This window comes from Penaeus chinensis, chromosome 5, assembly GCF_019202785.1.
Source record: "Penaeus chinensis breed Huanghai No. 1 chromosome 5, ASM1920278v2, whole genome shotgun sequence".
Taxonomy (NCBI): domain Eukaryota; kingdom Metazoa; phylum Arthropoda; class Malacostraca; order Decapoda; family Penaeidae; genus Penaeus; species Penaeus chinensis.
In genome coordinates this window covers 28,844,792-28,856,354 of record NC_061823.1, presented here as the reverse complement: position 1 = coordinate 28,856,354, position 11,563 = coordinate 28,844,792, and the positions used below count along the sequence as shown (strand labels likewise).

Below are 11,563 nucleotides of genomic sequence, written 5' to 3'. Positions count from 1 at the left end.
TTGTGTGTGTATATATATTTATGTATATATTCATATGTATACTTGTGTATATGTTTATGTATATATTCATATGTATATATGTATACTTATGTGTATATATATTTATTTATGTATATATTCATATGTATATATGTATACTTATGTGTATATATATGTATGTATATATTCATATGTATATATGTATGTTTGTATATAAATATGTATATTTATGTATGTTTATATATACATATATGTATATGTATGTTTATATAGATGTCTATTTATATATACACTTATATATGTATAAATGGTGTGTATATGTATATATATAAATATATAAATAAACATACATATGTATAAATGTTTACACATATATATGATATATATGTATGTGTATGTATATACATAAACACACTATATATATGTATATGTATGTATGTATGTATATGCGTATATACATATATGTATATATGTATGTATACATATATATTTCTATGTGTATATACATATATTAGTATGCATATATGTATATATAAATATACATATGTAAATATACACATATATACACATGTATATACATATGTATTCACATATGTATATATTTATGTGTATATACGTATATATATATATACATAAATGTGTTTGTGTGTGTACCCATTTATGTCTACATATATCTGCTTGTATATGTACATACACACATACAATGTGTATATATTATTTATTTATTTATATATATATATATATATATATATATATATATATATGTGTGTGTGTGTGTGTGTGTAACACACACACACTTATATATATGGATGTGTATGTAAATATTTATATATACATCTGTATATGTGTATAGATGTATATGTATATGTATACATATGCATGTATATAATTATATATGTGTGCGCATATATCAATATATATGCATACATTATATGTGTCACACACATATGTATGTATGTATGTATATTATCATCATATGAAGAGATAAACTAATAAAACGAGAACTATACCACAAAAGGTGTCAGTGCAGGTCAAAAGAAAGAAAGAAAAGATAGAAAATCGTCACCTATTACGTAGTACATACATATTAGCTAATCTTTTAAACTAATCAAGAGTCGGAGAAATTACAATCTGTGAAGGCAATCTATTTCAAAACCTACAAATTGCAATAATAAGCATCTAGAGAAGTAGATGATCGAATGTCATTAAATTGAGGGCCATTTAACTTCTAACAATTCTTGCAGGTTGACAAAAATCAGGTAAATACTTACAGAGTGGATGTAAACTATCAGTTACACTCTTGTATAAGACTGAAAGAGCCACAATATCCTTACGATGCCCATGTCCAAATCGAAGTCAGACACGAGAAATTTAATGGAATTAAAACACGAACAAGCACTCGTAAGTAACCTCACAGGAGAACAATACTCAAAATGAGGCAGAATTAAAAAAAAAAAAAAAAAAAAACATTTACGAGTAATGTCATCTTCCTAAATTTTCTTATATGTATAATGTCATCTTCCTAAATTTTCTTTTATGTATAAATAGATATGTACATATATGTAAATGTGTATATATATACATTATATATATATATATAAATATATATACCAAGTATGTATATACCTCGGGGGACACTCAAGAGAGACGGGGGTGGATGGGTGGCGCAACATTTCAATGAAACTATACGATATGGCACTTAATAGGGAGAAAAAGAAGTAAAGAGGCAGAAGAAGTGTGGTTTACCTAAAGGTTAAAAAACAAACCTACCATTCCATCATCCAAAATCGTAAAGGCCAAGATTTTTTTTTTTTTCTTTTTTTTTTAACAATAAGGAACCGAAAACGAAGATCACAGGAAAACGAGGTCGGCTTAAAACGAAAAAGGCTGTAGAATAACCAGTAAAATTCGTTGATATTGTTCGCAAGCCCTTTAAAGTTCTAGATTACCGCAAGGCATCGTCTTTTCAGGCAGTTAATAAATACCTAAAGGAAAATGATGGAATTAATTGACAGAAGATATATATACACATATAATGTTGTGTATATATATATCTGGATATGTATATGTATATATATGCATATACATATGTATGTGTGTGTGTCTGTGTCTTATATATACATATGCATATGCGTCCAAATATACATATAAATACATCTGTCTTTTATATACGCCCACTAATAAATGTATGTGCGTATGTTCATGTACAGAAAAAGAGTTATTATAGATTTAAGTGAACACAGATTTAGTGGTAGATATAGATATAGAATAAATTTGGTCTCGATCTTAATTTAAGTGCGGATGGCTCTGGTCAGCGCACTTATGTAACTTCGGTTGCTGGAGATGCTTGGTGCTTTGGAAGAAGAGTACTTGGAAGAGCCAGTGCTGGTGAGGCATTCGATTTGTTACTGTATGTTACGACCATGAGCTGCTTGTAAATGTTCTTACATGTCAATCCGAAATTTGTTTGCGACCTTGTACCTGGGCCAGTGTACAAGCCCATCCATTTTCATTTTGACATGCGTTGTAATGGAAGATGTAATTGTGTGTAATATGATGGCATTGGCCTGCTCAAAGTTACTCATGTTCAGTACATTAGTACAGTATTCAAATGTTGGCCTTATTAGTTTGTTGTAAGCGGTGTTTAATGTAGAATTATGCAAGTTCTGTTTGCTTTGTGATGCAGTTTGCGTATTATTTTGTGGCAAGTGAATCCTTAACTGAGATATAGTGGAACTCAATGTTGTGTCATGTACATGGAGTATTTGAAGTACACACACACATACACACAGATATATAGGTTTATATATATATATATATATATATGAATTTCCAATGTAAATAAATACATTATTATCTTATATACATATATCCATACATATACACATCCAAATGATATATAAAATACACACACAGACATATATATAATATGTATATATATTCATAATATATATGTATTATATATATATATATATATATTTATGTATATGTGCATATATATGCGTATATTATATGTATACATTTGCATATATTAGATATGAATGGCTATGTGTACATATAAATATATACAGTATATATATACATATAACCGTATGTATATACATAAATACGTATATATACATGTTTTTATGTATGTACATATGTATATATTGGTATATGCGTATATATATTGTAGACGCACACGTATTTATGTATGTATATATATACATATAAATGTATATATATTTATATATACACGTATGTGTAATATATGTACAGTATGTGTTCAGTATATGTGGGTGGGTGTTTCATAAGGGTTTGTATAATCACACAAATGTATAGATACCTGTCTGCGAATATACATCTTTTTCAAATATATATTTATATGTTTTACATGTATATATTTATATATATATATACAAACATACATGCATACATATAGGTATATATACACTGTATATGTATACATGTGTATGTGTACATACATACAACATATACTTAAATAAATACACATGTGTATCTGTGTATATATAATATGCCTAAATATATATATATATATATATATATATATATATTTATATATATAACGTTAATATATGTAAGTATACTGTATATGTAAAGCGAGTATAAGCTTGTAAATGTGTCTACAGGAATCTGGTTCCGAAACAATGCTTACTCTATAGTGTCTTTGTACTCCACTGTCATTCTGGTCTTGCAACTTTTCAGGGGTTTCTTCCCTTTCGACCTTTCTCCGTTTTTTTATTTCACCACATGCTCAGACTATTAGCATCCAACATGTCCATTATAAAGTTTATTTTTGTCCACCATTATAGATATATAATCAAAATGTTAGTATTTTAATGGATTTTAAGCTTCATGTGTTTTATTACGAATCATGATTATCAACCGACTTTTATCTTCTTTAAGTTACTATCAACTAGAGTAATCAATATTCCTCCCTGCTGCTGATTGCAAATCTATTTGCCATCACTATCATTTCTTAGTACAGCTCTCATGTGAAGCAAAATTAAACAGGTTTCTAGAGAAATATGTATTAGAAGAGGGGAGGTAAGTGCAAATAGGAGAATTTAAATATAAAAATATATATATTAAGTTGGGAAGCGTTTAACATATTAGTAAATAAACCTCTAAAAAGATTTAAATCTTGCGCCTGAATGAGAAGTCAAGAGGTTTCTAAATGGAGGAACAGCATGGTCACAATTCATGTAAAAAAAAGAAAGAGGTACAAATTGTTACTCATTTATCTAACATAACAAAAATACAAGGGTATTTCGTGTTATTTATACTGCACATAATCTTATAAAGGATATTGCATATGAATATTTATGAAAAGGGGATATAATAGGATCATAATACTAACATCAACCTTAGCATTATTACACTTACAAATTAATCCTAATATGGGAAACAACAATGATACCAAAATTTATGAAAATAGTACTACTGCTAATAAATAAAATTAGTAAAGTATTTATAATATAGGATGCAGAACAGATGAAAATTCCCCAAATAATAATGAAATGATAAATAATGATACTAATAAAAAACATTAGCAGTAGTAATATAGGTCAATATATAGGCTACAAAAATTACAACACTAATATTTGAACGATTCTTAGCTCACAATTCACTTTATGTGTATCAATAAGGCTATGTGTATATATAAATATATGAATATATATAATGTAAGTATATATGTGCATGTGTAACATATATAATGACAACATAAACAGCATGTTGTGTAGATGTGTATGCATGTTTAAGTATACATACAGTGCATGTGTACATATATATATATATATGTGGTTGTGTTCAGGTACATATATACACATATAAATGTGAATATATACATGTCTCTATATATGTATATAATATATATAAACTCAAAGAAATAATCTATTAACTAATAGTGTGAGCTAAGCAACCGTGTCCACTGATGGATTACAAGATAAAATTAATTTGCATTAGCCTTCACAGCTGCTCAGTGTACGAGTCTCCTATAAAACATTATACAAAGATCAGTCATTATTATTAACCTCATTGTTGTTATGGTTGTTATCATTAGTATAATATAAAATTATCACTAACAAATATCTTATCTTACCATTTATATCATGCTTTAAAAATTGTACTATTTATTCTTCTACTTACAAAATATAGACGTACATATTAAAAGGCTATGAATACTTGGGATATGTGACTTACGACATTATCTGCATATGACTTGGGACTAAATATATATATGCACAAGATTTATGCTATAAAGACCTCCTAAAATCAAAGTAGTCTACTGTTTCCCCTTTCAGCATTCCTATGTAACATAATAGGTCTGAAGTTATATACAGGCATGTTTAACATAGGTTAAGACTCACTGAAGCAAACAAACAGAAAACGTAAAAAATTTATTGATTTGTAAAAATTTCTCCAAAACCTTTGCTAAGTCTAAAAGCCGATCCAATCTGTCAAATACAAATGAAGAACAGACTACTTTTCTTCACTGGCATCTGCTTCATCTTCAATTACTTCCTCTTCTTTGGGAGCTTCCTCCTCCTTACTTGCTTTCTTTGTTTTCTTGTGACTGATCCTCGGTGGTGGTTGAGACTTACACAATTTGAATGTTCCCTTGACTCCAGAACCGATCAAGTGTTGGAGTGTTCCATCTTCTAAGAATCTTCGTATGGTTTTGTTGATATAGACAGCTTTCTTTTGGGGATCAATCCCATTGTTTTCCTTCAGGTACTTCCTCACAGCTTGCAGAGTAGATCCCTTGCGATTATCTAGGGCCTTGAAAGCTTCAAAAACAAGGTCCGAGAAGCTGGGTGCAATCACATCTTCCTTCTGCAACCTGAAACGTCCTTTAGCCCCTGTTCCGACAACTTGGCGGAATTTCCCCTCTTCAGTCAGGGCTCTGATGGCATTATTGATGTGAACAGCCTTCTTCTTTGGATCGACACCTTTGTTCTCCTTCAGGTACTTCTTAATGTCCTGGAGAGAACATCCCTTTCGGTTATCCATAGCCTCCAGGGCTGCCTGCACATGTTTGGAGAACTTCAGAGAGCTTGAATTTCCATGCTTGAACTTCTGACTGTTGGCCAACTTGAAGCTTCCTCTGGCGCCTTTGCCAATTACGTGTAGAATAACCCCGTTGTCAGTCATATTCTTGATTACCTTGTTAATGTAAACCGATTTCTTCCGGGCGTCGATGTTATTATTTTCCTTCAAGTACTTCTTGACTGCCTGAAGGGAAGTTCCTTTGCGGTTATCGAGAGCTTCAAACGCAGCTTGAACGAGTTCGGCAAATTTAACTGGATTAGAGTTGCCTTTGACTGCTTTTGTAGTACCCTTGGCAACCTTTGAAGGGCCTTTAGCTGCAACCTTATTTTTGGATCCCTTAGGTCGCCCACGCTTCTTAGGACCAGTCGATGTCCTTGGAGCTTTCTTTGATTTGGCAACGGGAGCCATGTTGATGGTCTTCTGAGACAAGAGGTTGGTGATCACACAAGATGCCTGGTCTTTCGTGAGGATAAGTTATGTCTCTCACTACGGCCACCTACCCTAGTTCCTCAGGCGCAGTCGACCTCGTTAGAAGAGTTGGCTACAGGATTATTCATTCTGAAATGGTCATTAACATTCTATTAATAATAATGATGGTGCTTATAACATATGAAAGCAAGAAAAAACAATAAGATATATAACAATTACAATATCACCAACACTACTAACAAAATAAATAAATAAATAAATAAATAATAATAATAATGATGGTAGTAATAATAATCATAGTAAAAATAATAATGAGTTATAATAATAACAATAACAATAACAATAATAATAACAATAATAATAATAATAATAATAATAATAATAACAATAATAATAATAACAATAACAATAATAATAACAATAATAATAATAATAATAATAATAATAATAATAATAATAATAATAACAATAATAATAATAACAATAATGGCAATAATGCAATAATAATAATAATAATAATAATAATAATAATAATAATAATAATAATAATAACAATAAAAATAAAAATAACAATAAAAATAATAACAATAATAGTAATAAAAAAATAATGATATTATTATTACTATTATTAATAATACCAATGCTAAGAACAATAAAAAGGTAGTAATATTAATAGCACTATTAACTATCAATAGTATTACTGTTATTACCATTATTAAAAGTAGTAGTAGTAGTAGTAGTAAAATAACGAAAACCATGATATTAATATTAACATTAATAATACTAATAAAAATGATAACAATAGTAGTAATAATATTAATAAAAATAATGATGATGATGAAGATGATGATAATAACAATGATGATAATAATTTTAAAATATATCAGAACTGTCATTATCACTATTACCTACCATAGTAGCACCAATAACAAAGGAAATACTTCTCTTCATACTTTAGTTGAAATGGAAATAGGCCTCTTAACATGCATATCTAATAGTGTGTGTGTGTGTGTGTGTGTGTGTGTGTGTGTGTGTGTGTGTGTGTGTGTGTGTGTGTGTGTGTGTGTGTGTGTGTGTGTGTGTGCGCGCCATAATCAAAATATTGATAGACTAATGAGGATACACTGGTGATGATAATGTAAATACTATAAGTGATATTACAATGATATAATCAATAAAATAGTTATGGTAGTGATGATAATATGAGCTAAATAATAACAATAATAATAAGAACAATGATGATGATGATAATTGTTATTATCATTATTACAGCTACAAAATAACAATAATGGTGCTAATAAAAGCGAAGTAGCAGTAGCAGTAGTTGTAGTAATAATAAAAAACAAAAAAAGCAATAACCGTGGTAATAATAGTAATAATAATAAAAATAGAAATAGCAATAATAATCACTATTATGATCTTGATGAAGATGATGAGGATCACTATTATCATTACCATTATTAACAGCAACAATAATCATATTTATAGCCAAAGTCTAATGGAATGCGACAGAACTGACGCATTCTCGAGCGGTGACTTATTGCGTAACAGAATCACTTACACCGAGACCTCTAACAGTAGCAAACTCGCAGGGAAGTAAACACAATCTCACGCGTACTTCCCGTGGGAGGTGCGACCAAGTAGCATGGCGCCTATGACGATTATACCAATGGGTTTTGGGATGGAAGGGGGTGGGGGTGGGGCGGCAACATCCTCCAATTTAACTTTATGGGAAAGGCTAACGCAGGAGGAACTACGAGAGAATCATTCAACTCCCCTTTAACACGACGCCTCTCAAATAATGAATCGAGTTGTCTGTCTCTTCCCACTTTTACCAAACGTAATCAATAAGCACAGACGAAGGAAGTAAATGACGATGAAGATGCCGACCCCCCCCCCCCCCCCCTCTCAATACCCTTTCCGCACAGGCGCGTCCCGCCACTTGGCTGAGCGTACGCGTATGACTGGATTCACTTCCGTGCGTCAAATTTTGCTTCGCTTTATAGGTCTCAAGCGGTATTATGCTCTATCGCCTGGAGGTATCATTACTCCTATTACCATCATTGTTATGATAGGCCTAATCATCAATAATATTATTATCATTATCACTATTATTACTATCATCATAATCACAATAATAATAATCATAATAATGATATTAACAATAATAGTAGTAGTTGCTAAGAACATAACAATAATAATAGTAATATTATTAATAATCAATATTAATATTAATAATCAATAATAATAGTAATATTATTAATAATTAATAACAGTAATATCATTAATAATCAGTAACAATAGTAATAGTAATAATAATCAATAACAAATAGCTGATATATAATAAATAATTAATAACCGACAATAATAATTGAACTTTATAGGTTTGAGTCAAATGGTTATGGCTATGCTTTTGTGGCCTTTTAAGTGTACGTTCTCGAGAAAAAAAAAAAAAAATCATTATGCTTTATATAAAATACATATAAGATTATGACAAAATTAAAAAGATATGATTTCTCATTCTCTCGGGCGGAATTAAAGTGCGATTTATCTAAAAAGTGAGATTTTTGCGATTTATGCTGAGGTCGGGGTCGCAGTCGGGACATTTTTACCGATTCCGACTCCGACTTCAGCAACGCCAAATTCTTTCCGACTCCGACTCCACAGTCTTGGTCCTAGTAGTAGTAGTAATTGTAGTGGTGGTAATATTCATAATAATATTTATTGCTATTCTGATCATCATCATTATTATGATCATTATCATTACTGTTATTACCATTATTATTATTATTATTATTATTATTATTAATAATAATATTAATATCATCATCTATTATTATCATCCCTATCATTATTATTATTATAATTATAATCATTATTATTTGTAGTAGCAGTAGTAGTTAAATATTACATTCATCATAACCACAATAATAATTACAATAATAATAATAATAATAATAATAACAATAAAAATATTTATAATAATAATAATAATAATAATAATAATAATAATAATAATAATAATAACAATAATAATAATATAACAATAACAACAACTATAATAACAATAATAAAAAAATAATAAAAATAATAATATATAACAATAACTATAACAATAATAATAATAATAATAATAACAATAATAATAATGATAATAACAAAATAATAATAATAATAATAATAATAATAATATTAATAAGACATAAATAAGAACTACAGTAACAACATATGGATTATGAGAAACCAATGTGAGTCACTTCTACAGTACTGATTCTTACAATAATGATGGGAATAAAAGAAATACTAATAAGCAATGTATTTGAATTAGTAGAAGTGATAACCTTTGTGATAATAATAAATAATCATACTAATGACAATGATAACGAGAAGACGATGACAATGATGACGATGATGACAAAGTCTATAATAATAAAATAGTACAGTGACAAAGGAGAAGTAATCACAACTTTTACCATTTTTGTGATAAGACATAGTAATGATTATAATAGGGGTACAATAATCTATTCAAATATATTTAGTCTATTTAAATATAAGGAGTGAGGATTACAAAATATCGTATGTTCTAATACTGACTGCACAACTAAATATACATGCTGATAAAGGATATCAAATCTCACAAGGAACATCAAATTCTAAAAGTATTCTGGTGATATACTGACTTCACTAATAATCTGCAATTTTATAAGGTAGCTGTAAAAACATGCACTACTAGTTATATACAGGATTAAAATTAATTATCAATATCTTGCAGAAAGTTTCTAAACTAAAAACATGCTTCATCTTAACTTGGCCATATTCCTTGAAATTTCGTTAAACTCATTCAGCTAAAAGTTTATGATCCAAACATATTAGTAAAATCACATGTGACCCGAGTACGTGTGTGCATGCATGTGTTTTCAGATCTGATGATATAATTTTTATATAAAATCTCGAAACTCAGGGTATGTACTATATTGGAAAACACTTATATTTGTCAGCACCCTAAAATTTTACTGCAAACAGAATATAGTGTATTTTTTTTTTTTTTAACTGAATAAATCCAGACAAATAAATCCGAGAAAAGAACAATAAGGTCATGATTACCGTGAATGCTATTGGTCTATTAAAATCTATGCTGGGCACACCCACCCACCCCATCCCAACCCAGCTTTCAACATCACCCTGCCAGTGCCTCGTTTTTGACGTCAATTTTCCTCACCCTGCCAGTGCCTCGTTTTTTACGTCAATTTTCCTATGTTAGTTGTACATACACAAAATGGTTGCATTTCAGAATGATGGGCAATAAGGGGTACAAAGAAGAAGCATATGGGAACTGACAATTAGCTGTCTTAAAGATTTCAAATTATCTGTATTTCTATAGACTTTCTGTAATTTCATATCTGGTGGGTTTTACTCTACTATTAGTAGTGAATAGAGACAAACTTATGATGTACATAGGAAAAACAAATTTTTAATTATGGTTATGGCTTATAATTTCAAATGTGTATCTTTATTCTGTATCTCTTGAATCTAGGATATCTGAATAATCTCCACTGGCTCTGTATTTTCAGTGTTCCGACGATGGTTGACATATCACCACTAATTACACTAAGCAAGTAAGAGCCTGGACTGGTTTCTCATAAGTGAGGTCTTTGTTAATGTACTCATGGAGGAAACCCACATAAACTGTTAATGTTTCTTTGATAAAAAATGTGGGCGTATCAGGTTGTTTACTTGAGCAAGTAATGTTTAGTTTTCTTCACTGGAAATACATTATTGTGTCTACAGCACTTGCTACTCATTTCACAAATTAATCTTTGCTTTATCTGGCTTAACGTATTTTGAAGCATGTAAGGTGTAATTTTTTTTTAAACCCACATATTCTAGTTTTTCTTTTCTTACTTTCTTTAATTCATTTAAAAGGACAGTGACACACTGAGGGCATTTTCTTTTGTTGTTATTTTTTTTTTACATGTCTTGACATATGTCATACTAGAATTTGTTGAAATTTCACGACCATGACCAGAGATCGTTTGGCTGATACTGAGCCTAGGCTCGATATGATGCATAAAAAATTATATCATGCCAGACTCAAGTCTAA

General features: G+C 29.6%; 1 protein-coding gene across 2 annotated transcripts in view; it reads right to left on the bottom strand.

Annotated features, from left to right (window-relative positions):
• Positions 1–4,202: 4,202 nt before the first annotated feature.
• The window catches only part of LOC125025748 (histone H1-like), an 8,361-nt gene continuing 1,000 nt past the window's right edge, over positions 4,203–11,563 (bottom strand). For both annotated transcript variants that reach the window (XM_047613935.1, XM_047613936.1), the window contains one exon: positions 4,203–6,591. In XM_047613935.1, the coding sequence (XP_047469891.1) occupies positions 5,464–6,441 (978 nt within the window). In that variant the 5' untranslated portion in view covers positions 6,442–6,591 and the 3' untranslated portion in view covers positions 4,203–5,463. The remainder of the gene's footprint in view (positions 6,592–11,563) is intronic.